Genomic DNA, 21,381 nt, shown 5'->3' with positions numbered 1-21,381 from the left:
ATTGTACCTGTCTTTGTGTTAGTCACCAGATAGGCTGTAATTTGTTTCACTTGTTTGTTGTTTTTGTATTTTCATTATTTCATGTACCGCTTTATCTTTATTAAAGGTCATGAGTAACCTACACGCTGCATTTCGGTCTGCCTCTCTTCTAACAGCAGACGAAGTTCATTACACTTGGCCCACGACACAAATACATTTACTGGAAAAACGCCTTTCAAAGAGCAGGGACCTCATCACCTTAAACCACAGACACACTGAAAATAACAGACGACTCGGTACCCTAAATACAGACACACACACCTGTAATCAGTGCATTCGGAAAGTATTCAGACCTTGACTTTTTCCACATTTTGTTACGTTACAGCCTTATTCTAAAATGGATTAAATAGTTCCCCCCCCCCCCCTCATCAATCTACACACAATACCCCATAATGACAAAGCAAACGCAGGTTGTTAGACACTCTTACAAATGTATAAAACCAAAATAATTTAAATATAACATGTACGTAAGTATTCAGACCCTTTACTCAGTACTTTGTTAAAGCACCTTTGGCAACGATTACAGACTTGAGTCTTCCAGTCCTTGCCGCTGAAAAACATCCCCACAGCATGATGCTGCCACCACCGTGCTTCACTGTAGGTATGGTGCCAGATTGCCTCCAGATGTGAAGCTTGGCATTCAGGCCAAAGAGTTCAATCTTGGTTTCATCAGACCAGAGAATCTTGTTTCTAATGGTCTGAGAGTCTTTAGGTACTTTTTGGCAAACTCCAAATGAGCTGTCATGTGTGACTTCCATCTGCCACTCTACCATAAAGGCCTGATTGGTGGAGTGCTGCAGAGATGGTTGTCCTTCTGAAATATTCTCCCATCTCCACAGAGGTACTGTGAAGCCATGTCATTATGACCATCGGGTTCTTGGTCACCTCCCTGACCAATGACCTTCTCCCCCGATTACTCAGTTTGGCCTTGTGGCCAGCACTAGGAAGAGTCTTGGTGGTTCCAAACTTCTTTCATTTAATAATGATAGAGGCCACTGCGTTCTTGGGGACCTTCCATGCTGCAGAAAGTTTTTGGTACCCTTCCCCAGATCTGTGCCTCGACACAATCATGTCTCGGAGCTCTATGGACAATTCCTTCAACCTCATGGCTTGGTTTTTGCTCTGACATGCACTGTGAACAGTGGGACCTTATAAAGACTGGTGTGTGCCTTTCCAAATCATGTCCAATCAATTGAATTGACCACAGGTGGACTGCAATCAAGTTGTAGAAACATCTCAAGGATGATCAATGGAAACAGGATGCACCTGAGCTCAATTTCGAGTCTCGTAGCAAAGGGTCTGAATACTTAAGTAAATAAGGTATTTCTGTTTAATAAATTAGCAAACAAAATTTTAATGCTTTGTCATTATGGGGTATTGTGTCTAGATTGCTTAACTTTTTTTCCATACATTTTAGAACATGGCTGTAATGTCACAAAATGTGGAAATAGTCAAGGGGTCTGAATACTTTCTGAATCCACTGTATACTGTATCTAGAAATGTCTATACTGTATCTATACACACACGAGCATGCACACACACACATACACGCACAACAGGACATACTGTAGCTCACTCCAAAGGAAGAGAGTGAAATTGAAAGTCTGCGCTCTACACCACAGAACCTCCCAGCCCCCCCCAAAAACAGTCCTGCTAGCCCCCCAAAAAACAGTCCTGCTAGCCCCCCAAAAAACAGTCCTGCTAGCCCCCCAAAAAACAGTCCTGCTAGCCCCCAAAAGACAGTCCTGTCAGCCCCCAAAAAACAGTCCTGCTCGCCCCCAAAAATAAACACCATGCCCGGCCTTTCCAGGCATAGTTCATCTTAAACCAGTTCACCCTGAAATTTTACTCCCCCAGTGCACCCCCTGATAATATCCAGCTGCTGCACTCTCTCCCTCTCCAACCTACCCCCTGAACCCCCACCGATCCCCACTCACCCCCCATGAAATTGAACCCCCCCAGTCCCCCTCTCTCCTCACCCACCTGTAACTCCTACAGCTGGAGGACTACTACTCCCCTACTGGCACCTCCTTTCACCTCCTTTACTGGAGCAAGGGGGAGGTTGGAGGTATGGGGGGGGCGTCATGGTTTGCTGCTTGTTATTGCCGTACCATTATTGCTCTGCACAGCTTGGGTTGCAATATATCCTACGTGGCTGAATGTTGAGGGAGTATGATATTGAGCCTTGGGGAGACAGAAAATGAGTGGTAGTAGTACTCTTATATTTTCAATGAATCAACGGTAGCAGCAGACATGTCACTACTGGAATCGGACAGCCGGCCTCCCTTCTTTCCCTGCAGCCAAAGTCTGATGATGTGGTATCACTATCAGAAGCACACAAGAGCCAGCGAAGCCAGTGAATGTCCTCATTTATAGGACAATCTTGAGAATTTCCTGAAAATAGTATGCGTTTTAAAATAGCATTTTAATATTATGGGGTGTCCTGCATTTCTGACAACCATCAAATGAAACCCCATGTTCTTCTGAAACTAGCATGTGGGACATACTGTATGGTCTCCATGAGCGTATAAACGTATACTTTCTGTAGTATCTGTGAGCCTTGGTTAATTCTGTCAGAAGGGCATATGAAACCCCCTACACGTGTGAACTGAGGTCCTCCTCCCTGTGGTTCTCTACTTCCTCTTACTATAGACTTCCTGTAGAAATGAAACTGTGTCCTCTGCAGTGCCTCCTACGATACATGTGCACATTTACCATGTTGGGGCATATAAGCCTGCAAGTATTTCATTTCAGAGCTTCCTCACACCCAGAAGTCGATTGACAAGATTTCTCCCTTTTTTCCTTTAAGAAAATTGTTCCACATCCTGAGTTTGACAAATAGGATTCAGTGTAGGATAGTATTGTAATGATAGCGCAAAAGTTACTGATTTATGTAGTTTTTTTTACAAGACCAACACATATTTATGAGATTATTCTGAAACATTTTACATGTCAAACCAATGATAGCTATTTTTAAATTATATGATTATCATCCAATACAATACATAATAGGGCCTACTCAACCATATAATACATTGTACTTTGTGCCAGTTAGGGTATTGGCTGTTGTGCTAAGTGTGTGTTTCTAAAGGGCCTGTACTCTGTAGACAACATGGGTCAATGTGCTAATAGACAAATGTGCTGCCCTTAGCAATACTGTGTTGTGAACAGAAGAATCAACAAACATTAAGGTTCAATTCTATTGTAGACAGACAGGAGGATTAAAGACTGGCTTGGAGAACAATAGATAGACAGTAAATAAGGACAGGGTCAAGGGAAAACAATGGAGGGACACATTTCCCACAAACACTGAGGAGCTTCATTGTCTGCTGATGATAATCCAAACATTACAATGTATTCAAGCTGCTATGCACCAGGGTTGGGCTCAATTCAAATTGAATTTTAATTCAAATTGATAAAACCTTTGACATGGATAGCTTCTCCTTTTCAGTTAATTAAGAAGCCATTAAAAATAGATGCCCCTTTTTCAATCCTTTCATTTTCATTTCAGTTTCCTGAATTGACTGCCTTCAATTCTAATTGAGCCCAACCCTGCCATGCGCAAAGACTGATTTGTTCTTAAAGGGTACCAGCTGAATTCAGAGAGTCGTGGACACTGTCATGGGCACGTTCTCAAGATTGGGAACAGTCAGTGAGTGAGTCAACTCATTACTCTGTCATAAGACAATCGTCACCATGACTGAGTTGGGATCAAATGGAGACGCCCAGCCATTCTCTTCTGGAAGAATCCTGCCTAACCCTTATTAGATCATGTGTAACTAACAAAATGCACTCTAACCAAAGACTATATCTCAAACACATCCTTGCCAGCTCTACAGATCATACTTGTCTGTGTTTTAAACTCATCTCGGGGGGGTCGGCCAGCTATGTGTTATGATAATGCTGCTCCCAGAAAAGTCGGCATCCAAGCTCCAGAAAATATAGTAGGCCTATGTTAAGTTAAGCAGAGTACAATGCAGTACAATCGAGTTCAGAGACAAATGTTCAAAAATGACCTCTAGTTGCCATGTTTTGGTCGCCAATATCCAATTCGGTGGGAAAGTGATGCTGTATGTCTTTACATCAGCTGATGTATAAATAGAAATAGCCGTTGGTCTGGAAACCTGGAACAACCTCAGCTCAGACTGAGGAGTGGTGTTGGGTGTTGGCCCCTGAACAAACAGTCCCTATGATGTCACCCCACAGCCATGCAAGTATGACAGAACCTATGTAATAACTGAAAGAGGAGAAAGGACCTATGAGGAAGGGGATACACTGGTATGTAATAAAGATACAAGGAAGGAGATATTACTTTAATAGTGATACCATATACACTACCATTTAAAAGTTAAAAGTTTGTTGTCCTGATTAAAAAAGCAATAAAACTGGCCCTCTTTAGACTAGTTGAGTATCTGGAGCATCAGCATTTGTAGGTTCAATTACAGGCTCAAAATGTCCAGAAACAAAGAACTTTCTTCTGAAACACATCAGTCTATTCTTGTTCTGGGAAATGAAGGCTATCCCATGCGAGATTCCCAAGAAACTGAAGATCTCATACAATGCTGTGTACTACTCCCTTCACAGAACAGTACAAACTGTCCCTAACCAGAATAGAAAGAGGAGTGGGAGGCCCTAGTGCGCAACTGAGCAAGAGGACAAGTACATTAGTGTCTAGTTTGAGAAACAGACACCTCACTCAGTCATTCACTGGAAATGTTTAACAATTTGTATAGCCTAAGCAAACATCTCTTATTGACATAATTTATCTCTATGTGAGAGTGTAAGACCAGGAGACTAAACACATAAATTAAAGGTATAACAAGACATAAATCATCAATAATAACATGACACTTTGGCTGCAGTTTACACAGGCAGCCCAAATCTGCTCTTTTTCAGAGCTGATTTGATTGGTCAAAAGACCAATTAGGGAAAAAAATATCAGAATTGTCTGCCTGTGTAAATGCAGCCTTGTTGTTGTCCATATATGGCTTATATAATAGTGTATTAATAAAGCTTTGTACATGTTTTAATTCATTTTCATTAAACATGAGTTTATTTATACTAACATTGTAATTCATGTTAGTTAGTATAAGTAATTCATGTTAATTCGGACTAATACTAATAGATAGCACAATAGACTAACTATACTAACATAATAGACTAACATGGACCTTATGCTTGATATGTCCTAAATAGTAATATCAGCTATAGGTCAAACTATTTGAAAATGGCACAAAGCAACAAAAAAACATTTTGTGCCTAGCCAGTCCCATTGAGAACTTTTCGAGCGGGAGATGACTGTACCTAAATGAAACGTCGGCTAAACTGCGGGAGAAAAAAATACAAAATGGAGTAGAGGGTTGACTAGCTCACGTTGAAATTCAACGTGACTTGTGGTCTTGGATCGGAGCCAAGGCGAAACGTGACGCAATGCCAGCATAAGAATGTGTCACATTCAAAAGAGCTGGGTAAATGGGTCCTATGTGCCAAGATATTTTACCTAGAGAGAGAACAGTGCAACAAATATTTGCGCGCAGTTCGAATCGTACAACCGAACTTCAAAACGTTCTTATAATGAAAACGAGGTAGGAAATATATTGAAAAACTAATAGAAAATGTGTTGGTTGATTTAAAAGAAGTAGTATACCAAGATGATTTTTATGCCAGATTTTACATTAGCCTACACTTGAAAAAAGTGTTCCATAACGGTTCGCTGGCTGGCCCCATAGGATAAACATTTTTGGTTCCGGGTAGAAAGAACCCTTTTAGGTTCCAGGTAGAACCCTCTGTGGAAAGGGTTCTACATGGAACTCAAAAGGGTTCTCATATGGGGACCATCGAAGAACCCTTTTCGGTTTTTGATAGCATCTTTTTTTCTAATAGTGTATTTAATTAAGAATGCAAGGCCAGGATGCGCACTTATACTAACTATTTGTGTCATTGGATGAAATTGATTGAATCACTGATTATATAAAGGTGTTTTCCTTGGTCATTGTCCAGCTCAATGGTCCAGCTCCCAAAACCCGATTGTTATGATGATTATGACGTGTTTAAGTCTTCTGCGGTGATTATCACGTGATTAAATCTTCTGTGCCGGTAGGACGTCCCATTGCCTTCTAGGAACAAACAAGTCACATAAGGGGACAAGAGAGCGCAATAACTGGGAGCTTGTAAAGTGATATTAGTTTATCGTGGACAGTGAAGAGCATCAGTCTATACTTCGGTGAGGCGCGTCAATTTTGACCCACAACGTCAGGAATTCGCAACAGTATTTCAGATTTGAGTGCATCATTGGACACATTAATGGTAAGAGAAGTCACATTGGCAACATTTGAGAAGGTTTGCATTATTCTTATTCAGACTTTGCAGAGTCAAACCATAGGAAAATCTGTGCTGTTCGGGTTTTTATTGTCAATGTGTATTTCTTTATGTTGCATCTGATTGACCAACATCTCATGTAGTATGCGATTGTAACTGCGTCATCTGTGATTTATACTTATTCTGTGTATTGGTTCAAAATAAGGCTACTTTGAATCTATTTTAACATCTGGCAATGATATCGAGTGTTGTACTCTTAAAATGTGGTAGTTTCAAAGTTTTTCTCCTCTTATCGACTATTTGGAGAAGTTGGGCACAATTATGATCGGAGATTGAGAATGTTTGTGTGGGTCTGGGGATTCCAGAGAGTTGTAAATGATCTAGTTACCGCGCCCACTTTTTCGACGCAAACAACTTTCACTCCAAGGAGTTGAGCTGTTGCTGTTGAGGGAATGGCAGTTTATATTAGTTTAGAATAATGCTTTTATTTTCATGAAAATATGTTATTGGAAAGAAGACTTATTTTAATGAAAGTATTTTACGTAAAACGTTTTTTCTTCTTTACGGAACAGGCTAAGAATTTGATCAAACTGCGTATGAACGCAATGTAGAGAATATGCATCTTTGGCATAGTAGGCCTAACCGATATCCTATCTAGTCCTACTATTAGTCATACTGTTCCATTTATGATTATGCTTTATATAAGATATTCAATATATATAGCTGGAGAGCAACGAATATAATGTACAAACTCCCAGTTTAAGTCTGTACATTTGTTTAAACAGTTGACAGGCCATTGCGCAATGCTCAATTGAGTCGACCTCAATTCCCTAGCTCTCGCCCCTGATTCTTACACTCAACTAAATGCTGGATTAAAAACAACCCAATTTGTGTTATTTGGTAACCCAGCACTAGGTAAATATTGAACAGAACACATGCTGAATTCTTTCTTGAATAACCCAACATTTTGGGTTGTTGGGATTACCCCCAACATGGGTTAATTTAGCATCAATCTGTTTTTTATTCACTTTCATGCAGTGTTGACCCACCGACTTTTAAAATGTTATTTTCAGGAGGGGTGGCCTATAAGGGAGGTGGCTATAAGATAATTACTTTTGGCCACCCGTGAGACTTAAGTGTCATTCTTGTTAATCATGTTAAGTTTGTTCAGTGCAAAATAAAACGATCCTAGAATATTTTTGCACATTACATACATTAATATAAAATGAGTAATATGATTATTTACATATTGTGACAAAGTGCTAACTATCCCAACATTAGGTGATACATAGGCTCTTGAGGGACTCATACAGTTGTGTAAGCCTCATTAACGCTATAAAAGGCTCAGTGTTCAACCTTAAAATGTGATAACAATTAGGGATGTGACAAATGGTAAACATTTCTTAACGTTTAAACAGCCATTTTTTAAAATCGCTTTTCCGTTAAAACGCGAAGAAAAATTTATAAAATTCAACGTGAATTCACAATGGAGATGTGCTGCTGCAAGCAACGGTTTGAGGTCTCACAGTGTGACCTTTTCAGACGGTTAAGCATTACACCTGTACCTCCATTACTGTCCCTCAATTCCACTTTGCAAGTTAGCATTTCCTTCTCATTTAACTTCTTAAAGTATTTCCATACAGGACTTTGCTGCCATTTTCCCGAATCTTAACGACGATGACATAGGGGTGGAGAGTTGACTCCAAAACAATTGATTCCTCCACTTCCTCCACGTTGACTCCCATTTCTAAGTGCAAGATTGACTCCTAAGATTCTGTCATTTTGGAATGGAGGAGACTGATTAGTTGTCGTACATACGAAAATGCAAACACTTGTGTCTTTCATAGCGAGCCAGTGAGGGACAGAGGGTGAGAGAGGGCACAGTATAGGCAGGTTGGCCACCAGGCAGACAGAGTCTGAACTGTGCACTAGGCCTATCGATCGGCAATCAAAAGCTGTATCTCGCAATAGAATGCTGTATCTCGCAATTTCTTGACTTGCAATGTCTCGCAACATCAGTAAAGCAGGGCCTATCATAAATGAATAGGCTACGATATTCTACACGCAACAAACCAAAGAGTGAACACAAACTCTCACCATTTTAGCGGAGCACGAGGGAGAGAAATGAGGGGGCAGGCAGAAATGAGCGTATATGTCTTGGTAATCTGTATCTCGCAATGTCTTGTCTTGCATACCTTGCAAATTCACCAACGTCTTCCTCTCTGGTTTGACTTAAAATACATAACTTTCCCCAAGCCTTAATTGTCTAGATGTCCATAACATGGAAAATAAATTGTTTTGTGATAACTGCATTTTGTAGGGTAAAAAAAACAGAAAAACTTTGTTTTTCATTTAGGGATTTTTCTTAATGTTAAAGATCCCAATTTCATTATAAACATGTTAACGTTCACACTCCTAATAACAATACAACAGAACAGATTAACCGGAATGACATTTACTCTCACGGGTCACCAAGTGTCTGAAAGCTAGGTCCCTACTAAAGCTATGCTTCCAGGCTTCTGATCTAACCCGCTCGGTCATATCTCAATAACTCAGCATCAATAACCCAGCATCAACAACCCAACCTTGATATTTTTTAAGAAAACAACCCAACTAAGTGACCGAATGCCTGCAACCCAGCAGTTGAGTCATCCAAGCAACCCAGCAGTTGAGTCAAACCAAGCAATGCAGAAGTTGAGTCAAACCAAGCAGTTGAGTCATCCAACAACCCAGCAGTTGAATCAGCCAAGCCACCCAGCAGTTGAGTTAGCCAAGCAACCCAGTAGTTGAGTCAGCCAAGCAACCCAGCAGTTGAGTCAGCCAAGCAACCCAGCAGTTGAGTCAGCCAAGCAACCCAGCAGTTGAGTCAGCCAAGCAACCCAGTAGTTGAGTCAGCCAAGCAACCCAGTAGTTGAGTCAGCCAAGCAACCCAGCAGTTGAGTCAGCCAAGCAACCCAGCAGTTGAATCAGCCAAGCAACCCAGCAGTTGAGTCAGCCAAGCAACCCAGCAGTTGTCATCCAAGAAACCCAGCATAGTGTATGCGTCTCTCAAAGTACAAGACCCTAAAAATCGTATTTTACCTGTTTAATTCATACATTCATTTTGTTTTATTTTTATATGCCTTTTATTTTCAATTTGGCTGTTTCTTTGCGTTTTCTTTATAGATGAACGTCTGAAAAGGTTGTCCATCTGATGCATAAAACCTAATGTTCACAATGTGGAATAATGGTTTCTGTTACACAAGCATGTTTTGTCATGCAGGTGAAAGAGGACCCAAAAGCGACTTAACAGAAACAGAGTTTATTCAAGTCCAAACAGAAAACGACAAATCCTGAATCCTTAACAGGAAATGTCCAAACAGGGAATAACAAAAATCCTCTAGTCTGTAGAGGGGAATAACAGGAGAAGCGGCCACAGACTGCAGGTCGCTTCGGGTAGGCGCAGGCCGTAGCTGACAGAGACACCTGCTCACACGCAGCATCTGATGAAGGCAAAAACACGACAGGACAGGGCGATACACAATCACAGCACGGTGAATTCTAAACAAGGAACCGACAGGACAGGAACGGAACACAAAGGAAGAAATAGGGACTCTAATCAGGGAAAGGATCGGGAACAGGTGTGGGAAGACTAAATGATGATTAGGGGAATAGGAACAGCTGGGAGCAGGAACGGAACGATAGAGAGAAGAGAGAGCGAGAGAGTGAGAGAGGGAGGGGGAGAGAGAGGGATAGAAAGAGGGAAAGAACCTAATAAGACCAGCAGAGGGAAACGAATAGAATGGGGAGCACAGGGACAAGACATGATAATAAATGACAAACATGACAGTACCCCCACTCACCGAGCGCCTCCTGGCGCACTCGAGGAGGAATCCTGGCGGCAACGGAGGAAATCATCGATGAGTGAACGGTCCAGCACGTCCCGAGACGGAACCCAACTCCTCTCCTCAGGACCGTAACCCTCCCAATCCACTAAGTATTGGTGACCCCGTCCCCGAGAACGCATGTCCATGATCTTATGTACCTTGTAAATAGGTGCGCTCTCGACAAGGACGGGAGGGGGAGGGAAGACGAACGGGGTGCGAAGAAAAGGCTTAACACAGGAGACATGGAAGACAGGATGGACGCGACGAAGATGTCGCGGAAGAAGCAGTCGCACAGCGACAGGATTGACGACCTGGGAGACACGGAACGGACCAATGAACCGCGGAGTCAACTTACGAGAAGCTGTCGTAAGAGGAAGGTTGCGAGTGGAAAGCCACACTCTCTGGCCGCAACAATACCTTGGACTCTTAATCCTGCGTTTATTGGCGGCTCTCACCGTCTGTGCCCTGTAACGGCAAAGTGCAGACCTCACCCTCCTCCAGGTGCGCTCACAACGTTGGACAAACGCTTGAGCGGAGGGAACGCTGGACTCGGCAAGCTGGGATGAGAACAGAGGAGGCTGGTAACCCAGACTACTCTGAAACGGAGATAACCCGGTAGCAGACGAAGGAAGCGAATTGTGAGCGTATTCTGCCCAGGGGAGCTGTTCTGCCCAAGACGCAGGGTTTCTGAAAGAAAGGCTGCGTAGTATGCGACCAATCGTCTGATTGGCCCTCTCTGCTTGACCGTTAGACTGGGGATGAAACCCGGAAGAGAGACTGACGGACGCACCAATCAAACGACAGAACTCCCTCCAAAACTGTGACGTGAATTGCGGGCCTCTGTCTGAAACGGCGTCTAACGGGAGGCCATGAATTCTGAATACATTCTCAATAATGATTTGTGCCGTCTCCTTAGCGGAAGGAAGTTTAGCGAGGGGAATGAAATGTGCCGCCTTAGAGAACCTATCGACAACCGTAAGAATCACAGTCTTCCCCGCAGACAAAGGCAGACCGGTAATGAAGTCTAAGGCGATGTGAGACCATGGTCGAGAAGGAATGGGGAGCGGTCTGAGACGACCGGCAGGAGGAGAGTTACCCGACTTAGTCTGCGCGCAGTCCGAACAAGCAGCCACGAAACGGCGCGTGTCACGCTCCTGAGTCGGCCACCAAAAGCGCTGGCGAATAGACGCAAGAGTGCCTCGAACACCGGGATGACCAGCTAACTTGGCAGAGTGAGCCCACTGAAGAACAGCCAGACGAGTGGAAACAGGAACGAAAAGGAGGTTACTAGGACAAGCGCGCGGCGACGCAGTGTGCGTGAGTGCTTGCTTAACCTGTCTTTCAATTCCCCAGACTGTTAACCCGACAACACGCCCATAAGGAAGAATCCCCTCGGGATCAGTAGAAGCCACAGAAGAACTAAACAGACGGGATAAGGCATCAGGCTTGGTGTTCTTGCTACCCGGACGGTAAGAAATCACAAACTCGAAACGAGCGAAAAACAACGCCCAACGAGCTTGACGGGCATTAAGTCGTTTGGCAGAACGGATGTACTCAAGGTTCTTATGGTCTGTCCAAACGACAAAAGGAACGATCGCCCCCTCCAACTACTGTCGCCATTCGCCTAGGGCTAAGCGGATGGCGAGCAGTTCACGGTTACCCACATCATAGTTGCGCTCAGATGGCGACAGGCGATGAGAAAAATAAGCGCAAGGATGAACCTTATCGTCAGACTGGAAGCGCTGGGATAGAATGGCTCCCACGCCTACCTCTGAAGCGTCAACCTCGACAATGAATTGTCTAGTGACGTCAGGAGTAACGAGGATAGGAGCGGACGTAAAACGTTCTTTTAGAAGATCAAAAGCTCCCTGGGCGGAACCGGACCACTTAAAACACGTCTTGACAGAAGTAAGAGCTGTGAGAGGGGCAGCAACTTGACCGAAATTACGAATGAAACGCCGATAGAAATTAGCGAAACCTAAAAGCGCTGCAACTCGACACGTGACCTTGGAACGGGCCAATCACTGACAGCTTGGACCTTAGCGGAATCCATCTGAATGCCTTCAGCGGAAATAACGGAACCGAGAAAAGTAACGGAGGAGACATGAAAAGAGCACTTCTCAGCCTTTACGTAGAGACAATTCTCTAAAAGGCGCTGTAGAACACGTCGAACGTGCTGAACATGAATCTCGAGTGACGGAGAAAAAATCAGGATATCGTCAAGATAGACAAAAACAAAGATGTTCAGCATGTCTCTCAGAACATCATTAACTAATGCCTGAAAAACAGCTGGCGCATTGGCGAGACCGAACGGCAGAACCCGGTACTCAAAATGCCCTAACGGAGTGTTAAACGCCGTTTTCCACTCGTCCCCCTCTCTGATGCGCACGAGATGGTAAGCGTTACGAAGGTCCAACTTAGTAAAGCACCTGGCTCCCTGCAGAATCTCGAAGGCTGATGACATAAGGGGAAGCGGATAACGATTCTTAACCGTTATGTCATTCAGCCCTCGATAATCCACGCAGGGGCGCAGAGTACCGTCCTTCTTCTTAACAAAAAGAACCCCGCCCCGGCCGGAGAGGAAGAAGGCACTATGGTACCGGCGTCAAGAGACACAGACAAATAATCCTCGAGAGCCTTACGTTCGGGAGCCGACAGAGAGTATAGTCTACCTCGAGGAGGAGTGGTCCCCGGAAGGAGATCAATACTACAATCATACGACCGGTGAGGAGGAAGGGAGTTGGCTCGGGACCGACTGAAGACCGTGCGCAGATCATGATATTCCTCCGGCACTCCTGTCAAATCGCCAGGTTCCTCCTGAGAAGTAGGGACAGAAGAAACGGGAGGGATGGCAGACATTAAACACTTCACATGACAAGAAACGTTCCAGGATAGGATAGAATTACTAGACCAATTAATAGAAGGATTATGACATACTAGCCAGGGATGACCCAAAACAACAGGTGTAAACGGTGAACGGAAAATCAAAAAAGAAATAGTCTCACTGTGGTTACCAGATACTGTGAGGGTTAAAGGTAGTGTCTCAAATCTGATACTGGGAAGATGACTACCATCTAAGGCGAACATGGGCGTAGGCTTCTCTAACTCTCTGAAAGGAATGTCATGTTTCCGAACCCATGCTTCGTCCATGAAACAACCCTCAGCCCCAGAGTCTATCAAGGCACTACATGTAGCACCCGAACCGGTCCAGCGTAGATGGACCGACAAAGTAGTACAGGATTTTGATGGAGAGACTTGAGTAGTTGCGCTCACCTGTAGCCCTCCGCATACAGATGAGCTCTGGCTTTTACTGGACATGATTTAACAAAATGTCCAGCAACTCCGCAATAGAGGCACAGGCGGTTGGTGATCCTCCGTTCCCTCTCCTTAGTCGAGATGCGAATCCCTCCCAGCTGCATGGGCTCAGTCTCTGAGCCAGAGGAGGGAGATGGTTGCGATGCGGAGCAGGGAAACACCGTTGATGCGAGCTCTCTTCCACGAGCCCGGTGACGAAGATCTACCCGTCGTTCTATGCGGATGGCGAGAGCAATCAAAGAGTCCACATCTGAAGGAACCTCCCGGGAGAGAATCTCATCCTTAACCACTGCGTGAGTCCCTCCAGAAAACGAGCGAGCAGCGCCGGCTCGTTCCACTCACTAGAGGCAGCAAGAGTGCGAAACTCAATAGAATAATCCGTTATGGACCGTTCACCTTGGCATAAGGAAGCCAGGGCCCTAGAAGCCTCCCCACCAAAAACTGAACGGTCAAAAACCCGAATCATCTCCTCTTTAAAGTTCTGGAACTTGTTAGAGCAATCAGCCCTTGCCTCCCAGATAGCTGTGCCCCATTCTCGAGCCCGGCCAGTAAGGAGTGAAATGACGTAAGCAACCCGAGCTCTCTCTCTAGAGTATGTGTTGGGTTGGAGAGAGAACACAATCTCACACTGCGTGAGAAAGGAGCGGCACTCAGTGGGCTGCCCGGAGTAGCAAGGTGGGTTATTAACCCTAGGTTCTGGAGGCTCGGCAGGCCAGGAAGTAACAGGTGGCACGAGACGTAGACTCTGGAACTGTCCAGAGAGGTCGGAAACCTGAGCGGCCAGGTTCTCCACGGCATGGCGAGCAGCAGACAATTCCTGCTCGTGTCTGCCGAGCATGGCTCCTTGGATCTCGACGGCAGTGTAACGAGCGTCTGAAGTCGCTGGGTCCATTCCTTGGTCGGTTCCTTCTGTCATGCAGGTGAAAGAGGACCCAAAAGCGACTTAACAGAAACAGAGTTTATTCAAGTCCAAACAGAAAACGACAAATCCTGAATCCTTAACAGGAAATGTCCAAACAGGGAATAACAAAAATCCTCTAGTCTGTAGAGGGGAATAACAGGAGAAGCGGCCACAGACTGCAGGTCGCTTCGGGTAGGCGCAGGCCGTAGCTGACAGAGACACCTGCTCACACGCAGCATCTGATGAAGGCAAAAACACGACAGGACAGGGCGATACACAATCACAGCACGGTGAATTCTAAACAAGGAACCGACAGGACAGGAACGGAACACAAAGGAAGAAATAGGGACTCTAATCAGGGGAAAGGATCGGGAACAGGTGTGGGAAGACTAAATGATGATTAGGGGAATAGGAACAGCTGGGAGCAGGAACGGAACGATAGAGAGAAGAGAGAGCGAGAGAGTGAGAGAGGGAGGGGGGAGAGAGAGGGATAGAAAGAGGGAAAGAACCTAATAAGACCAGCAGAGGGAAACGAATAGAATGGGGAGCACAGGGACAAGACATGATAATAAATGACAAACATGACATGTTTCTTTGTATGAGGGGGCTGGCATTTAAATGCAGACGTAGTTGTGTCCCAGACGCTGTAAAGTTTGCTCAATCCCACCGTGTAATGATTTTTTTAGATAAACAAAGGCGTAGAAATGATTCACTGCCTGTCTGGCGCACCTTTTTTTTAGTGTGGTTCCTTCCCATTCACCGATGCTGATAGTAGGTAACTGACTGATACACTCTGGCGGGTAAAACTGTATTTCAAGGAGGCAAAATAAGAAGAAAAAAAGATCTAGATGTTTCTAACTTTGATAAGAAAAATTCAGCAAAGGGAAGTTCTCATTATATACCAGGGATAGACTCAGCAAGGCAAATCTGACCAACCTAACAGGTATTTATTAAAACAATTCAGACTGTTACATGTGATCTATTGGATATTAATTCATATTTTCGAGACTTTGGAAGCTGTATAATGGTTTACTTGCTATTGATTTTTTAAATTGAATTGCTGTGGGGAATTATGTGATTTTGAACCTATTAATATATTCATTTAAAAGAAAAAGATAATCAGGGCCTGTATTCACAGAGTCTCAGAGTAGGAGTGCTGATCTAGGACCTGTCCATATAATTATATTCCTTATGATCTAAAAGGCAAAACAGATCCTAGATCAGCACTCATACTCTGAGAGGCCTAGATTTCCTTGGTGTGTAGAATGTTTGCGTGTCACTAAAAATAAGAAAGTGTTCATTTAAAACACTAGTATTGGACGGTTGTAACTCGTAAACTACAAAGACGTGTAACATTCCTGAAGTTCAGAATGTATACCTTTAATTACATGGGGTGACTAGAAGAGCACAGAAAACATTCTCACATGAGGTGAAACATTCACCATACGTTTCCCGGGCCGCACCATGTGACCTTTCCTCCTGACCTCTCACCTCTGGCAGCCAGAGCAGAGACCAGAGCAGGTGGAGCAGGTTCATTTGTACATACTTTAGGTGTTATTCTGATTCTATGGATGTTAGAGATTTATTTAGTGTGTGGGTCTCTTACCATATGGTTAACTACTAAGTGGGTTAGGTAGGGCAGGGGTACTCAACTCTTACCCTATAAGGTCAGGAGCCTGATAATTAATTGCACCAACTTGGTGTCCACGGTCTACATCAATCCCTGATTAGAGGGAAACAATGAAAAAATGCAGTGGAACTGGCTTCAAGGTCCAGAGTTGAGTTTGAGGGAGGTAGGGCATGTGTGTTTGATCACATAAAATTCAACGATGCCCCTAAAGGGCAAACGCTGAACAGAACAGGTGTGTCTGTGTGTTTAGTGTGTTGGTATGAGTGTGTGTCTAAACCTAGGCCACACCAGTAGTGACCTGGGCCACACCACATAGAAAAACAGACACCTCACCTTTAACCCTCTCCCTCTCTCTCTCAGGGACATTGAGATGGCATCATCATTATCATCTGATGGGGCCATGTTGGTCTGTGGGAGTATGGAGGAGCTGAAGCGCAGGGCCCAGGGCCCGGTGAGGAGGAACCTGTTTGGGCCTGTGGACCACGAGCAGCTGCAACAGGACTTCCAGAGGCACCTGTGTATGACCGTGGAGTCGGCCAACAAGCGCTGGGACTTTGACTTCAACGCCGGCCGGCCGGCCACCAACAGCGCCGGCATGGAGTGGGAGGAGATGAAGTGCCAGGATGTGCCGGCGTTCTACCACAGCTGTGTGGTAAAGAAGCCGGTGATTGGCATCGCCGGGCGGAGGGCAGAGAGCGAGAATGTCAGGCTGGCGCGGGCATCATCTCCAGGGTCGTCCAGCAATGGAGAGGAGTACCTGGAGGTGACCACCAGGGAGAGCTATAGGATCCAGAGGTCGGAGAAGATGGTGGCCAGCCAGAAGGCAGGAGCAGTCAAACGGAGACAAGCCGCCATAACAGGTCAGTGTCAATGAACGGGAGTGGTGCTGCAATTTCCCCCCTATTTTTTCCTTCTATTGGGCTTGGTACAAAAACCATACAAAAAAGGCAATAGAGAGTTAGTAGCCTACACAATGTTGGAGTCCAGGGGTTAACTTGACTATCGTTATAATAATAATAATAAATAAATAATATAAATAAATACATTTGTGTATTTTTTTATTATTATTACTCCCACAAGCCCTGAGGTCTTCATTTAAAGAGAGATAATAGAAGTTTACAGGTTGTTTTGAACTTCATATGAACCTGTTATTAACCTGTTAACCTGTTAATAACCATTGAGTGACAGCAGTGAATACCTCAGTGTGCTTGCAAAAGCATTGCATTTTAGGCCTTACAACAACACTGTGTTGTTACCTATGCCATTTTCCCAAACAGTTTCCCCAGTTATAAGCCTTGTTGTGTGTGTCCCATATTCCACCCTATCCTCTATATCTAGTGCACTACTTTTAACCCTATGGGCCCTGGTCAAAATTAGTGCACTATACAGGGAATAGGGTGCCATTTGGGATGCAAATATTATTTCCCTTACATTACTGGGACTGGGAACTAACACCTGTTCTCTCTCTCTGCCGGTCATCCACAGAATTCTTTGTTGTGAAGAAGAGGAGGGCCATGCACCACAAACAGTCCTCCCTGCAGTAAACACATCCCAAGAAAGAGCACCATTCAGTGGGCATGCTTCGTTTGGAAATCACCTCATTAAGATGAATTTATAATCCCTGCAGCTTTCTGTAGCGACTCTGACTGTCAAAAAGCTCATAGCTACAAAATGTCTTAAAAACTCCTGACAAACTCTGTTGATTTCCACGCAAGGAAGCTAACTAACGTCCTCTCAGAGTGAAATATCTCTGAGTGGAAATGATGGATATGTTTGTATATATATTTATATAGCTATATTTCCTAAGCTTGTATGATTGTCTAAGCTTTAGATTATACTGTGAAATAGTTAAAATACACTCATCAGGAAAAAACCTAAACGGCTCTGTTGTAGGAGACTTCTTCCAACAGTACCCTTGGTATAGTATTTCTTAACCCCTAACCACCTCAGCCCGCTCTCCAACAGCCTCTCTCAGAGTTTTGATAAGAGGAGTTCAACTACTCCTGACCTCACCCCACGTGTCGTCTTCAGTTTCACCACGGCTGTAAAAGTATCAGCCACTCCAGTAAGAGGCCCCGGGGTCACCTCAGGTCAAATTGGCAACGTGACCATGATTAGCCTAGGGTACAAAGGTCAACGGTGAAGTTCCAGCACTTAGGCTATCAGGCGATGGCTGCATCGGTAGGGACTTTTATGATAATGATACATCTTATTGAGTAATAATGCTTCTCAACATATGTTTTTTATGACGGTAATTGTTTTATTCTTAACAACAAGATACTAAAGCGTCACATCAGCTTCTTGGTGTGAGTATTATTACAGAGTGATATAAGGTGTCAGTAGGCAACAAGCTTAAATTAGCTTAAGTTCATGCTCAAATATTGTTATTATGGCAGATATACACTTGTTGGCAGACAAGTGGCAGACATACACCCGTTGGCACCACCGTCTCTGTAGAATTCGTCAAGAACTTCAGTACAAAACGGAATAAAATGTAAAACTGTTTTTATTTAGCCCATAAATCTTTCCATGATCTATTTAGCCCGCTTCATTTTGACCCATTTATCTTATTAAGGTAGTAAAACAGGTTATTGGAAACTGTTTGGTAACGAAACGGAATATACCTTGTATGGTTGGCTTTTGTTGGCTAAATCCTTTTTTTTTACAATGTATCCTTTTCTACTCTTGTCTTTTTATAATGGCAGCCTCTAGGTTTTGAACGCGACTCTTTTCTGTATGAAGGTAATGTAGCATTGACATTATTTGGAGTTGAAGTTATAATGGTGTTGTAGCTCACAAAAGTACATTGATCCTTAATGCATACGGAACATTCCAAGTTCTGTCAGTAAATTATTCTTTTTTTTAATGAGGAGCTGAGCTGTAACACATTTCCATTGCTGTGCTAAATACTAGACTGTTGTGACAACTGAGGCAGTTGACCAAAAATTGATTTGTGAGACATCTGTAAGCGTTGGCTTGAGACAAGGGGCATAGCCATAGACATCCACATGCCTTAAGTATCTCACATATACATCTCAGATATACCTGTGATTAATATACAGTATCACAGATGTATCCATTGGTATTACATTCCAAACGTTATACCATTCATTCTCCAGAGTCACATCGCAATACTGTAAATAATAGTGGCAAAAATAGCAGTACTACAGGGAGTGCATTTCCCAAAATGTGTCATGTTTGAACAAATAGCCATAATCTGGATTACCTACCTCATTGAGCGATTGACAAAAAAAAGTGAAAATAATTGACAAAAGATATACAAAATAAAAATGGTCAAATAATTACAACATATTTGTTGGAAACTACAGGAGATCATTTTGTATTACTGTTCATAGCTGGTTCAGTGGGAAAATGGGTTCAGACCATAGGCTTTAGTTACACATCAGGTAAAAGAGTCAGTGTGTCAGAGTGATAGGCCCATTCCAGCTCAAAGCAGGACTGAGGAAACTCAAGTCCTCTGGGAGTCCTGAGCTTTGTTATCTCTAGCCCTCTGGCTTGCTTTGACTGGTTTCCCAGAAGTAGACAGAATGGAGGATAGGGGGGGGGGGGACTTTATTAATAGACCGCAACAGAATGATGTCCGAGACCCTGAATCAAAGTGGTTCTATAGCCAGACGAGTGGCCTGTGTTCTAGAGGGCTTTTGTCTGGATCCAAAGAGGTCCTTATAACACCGCCCTATTGACTTGCCAACGTAGAGAGACATGCCAACAGAACGTCTTGATTTCCGTTTACACACTTCACCTCACAAATGGAATCGATTATCCATTTTTATTTAATAATATTTGATGGTGTTTTTGTTGTTGTTTTGTGTGTGTTTGGACTTGAGTCTATATGTGCATGTTGGTCTACATGCGCCTGTCTTTCAACGTGTTCAAAACAAATCTTTAAAAGTCTGTTAACTTATTTTTAACTATATATTTTGTTTTTGTAGGGAAATAATTCTAAATACCCTTTCGGTAAAAATAATTGATTATGTGTATTGTTGAACTGTCTTTGCACTAAAACATTGTTGACAAGATAATTCTATATTTCTGATTTTATAGAAGTACTCTCACGGAAGGGGAAGTGTTTAGAAAAAAACAAACCTTCACTGCTGAACTGGGACACAGACTATGGGTTATCGTAATTTGGGTCGGACACAAAATGATAAATAGATATTCGGTGCTTTCTTGGTATTACAACAGTGTTAAAACAAGCCGTAATATTACTGACTGTACTGGTTTCCCCAGAATTCCCTTGACAAGCGAACTGGGATAAGTTAATGATCATAGATCTGTATACAGCTACTGGGCTGCTCAATCCTGCATCCCCCCTGGCCCACAGTATCCCAGTTATATCAAAACATAGTATTGCATGCCTTATATGCATGAATGGATAACATAGGTTTTTGATAGGATAATGGTTAATGTATGCAAAGTGTATTACAATGTAATTACATGGGAACAGACTAATAGCTTTGATTCGGTTTGGAAATAGTTTGAAAATAAAATGACACATTTCAATGAGGATTCAATGACCGGTTTTTGGTGCACTGTTGACTTTGATGTTCATTTGTTACAGTATGTTTCAGATGATTAAATATGTAAATAAATGATAGAAATATACTAAAGTATTGTTTGTTTAGACTCGTCTTCATCCATAATTTACTACCTCCTTGTACATGAATATGATCTTCAGTGTCAACAGCTGGACAATCTAGTAGGCCTACTAATTCTACACATAGTCAAAGTCTACTAATTATATTAAACCTACTAATTATATTAGGGGCGACAGGTAGCCTAGTTGTTAGAGCGTCGGGCCAGTAACGGTTGCTTGATCAAATCCCTGAGCTGACAAAAGTACAAATATGTCGTTCTGCCCCTGAACAAGGCAATTAACTCGCTGTTCCTAGGCCGTCATTGTAAATGAGAGTTTGTTCTTAACTGACTTGCCTAGTTAAATAAAAATGAGGCCTACTAATACTACACATATTTTGATGGTATTATTTTTGCCTTAAAGGCTCCTCCTGGTGGATCTGAAGTGACATAACACGTCTGTAACAGGATGAGCAGAATGTATCTACTGCTCTACAACGGTGTCTATCCCATTAGTAATTTAGCGCGAAAGTCCTTCTGAACAGATCCTCTTAATTTGTGTCCATTTTATATGTGAAAATAAATACAAGTATGCTAATTCAATGTTTCTAAATGCTGGTTTCATTGCTTTATGAGATTTAAACAAAGAAGTCAGTTGTGTGAATACAGTTTAGATCATTGAAGTTCAAATTCATTGAGGTGGTTTCCCAAACATA

At 43.2% G+C, this 21,381-nt stretch overlaps 1 protein-coding gene across 2 annotated transcripts; it reads left to right on the top strand.

The window, feature by feature from the left end:
- The first annotated feature begins 5,524 nt into the window (after positions 1 to 5,524).
- LOC124014152 (cyclin-dependent kinase inhibitor 1B-like) lies at positions 5,525 to 20,428 on the top strand. Of its 2 annotated transcripts, none has more exons than XM_046328900.1 (3): positions 5,525 to 5,624; positions 16,430 to 16,929; positions 17,555 to 20,428. In XM_046328900.1, exons 1-3 carry the CDS (start codon positions 5,614 to 5,616, stop codon positions 17,611 to 17,613), a joined length of 570 nt encoding a protein of 189 aa, XP_046184856.1. In that variant the 5' UTR covers positions 5,525 to 5,613; the 3' UTR covers positions 17,614 to 20,428. The 2 variants fall into 2 exon arrangements, with proteins under 2 accessions (XP_046184856.1, XP_046184857.1); XM_046328901.1 differs by lacking the exon at positions 5,525 to 5,624 and adding an exon at positions 5,687 to 6,345.
- The last annotated feature ends 953 nt before the right edge of the window (positions 20,429 to 21,381 follow it).

Source organism: Oncorhynchus gorbuscha, linkage group LG25, assembly GCF_021184085.1.
Source record: "Oncorhynchus gorbuscha isolate QuinsamMale2020 ecotype Even-year linkage group LG25, OgorEven_v1.0, whole genome shotgun sequence".
Taxonomy (NCBI): domain Eukaryota; kingdom Metazoa; phylum Chordata; class Actinopteri; order Salmoniformes; family Salmonidae; genus Oncorhynchus; species Oncorhynchus gorbuscha.
Note: the sequence above shows the minus strand (reverse complement) of the source record. Positions and strands in the feature narration are given on the sequence as shown.

Bases quoted from the DNA above. Each gene is read 5' to 3' on its own strand.
- LOC124014152 (XM_046328900.1), top strand. The intron at 16,930-17,554 runs GTCAGTGTCAAT...GGTCATCCACAG, and splicing joins GAGACAAGCCGCCATAACAG to AATTCTTTGTTGTGAAGAAG.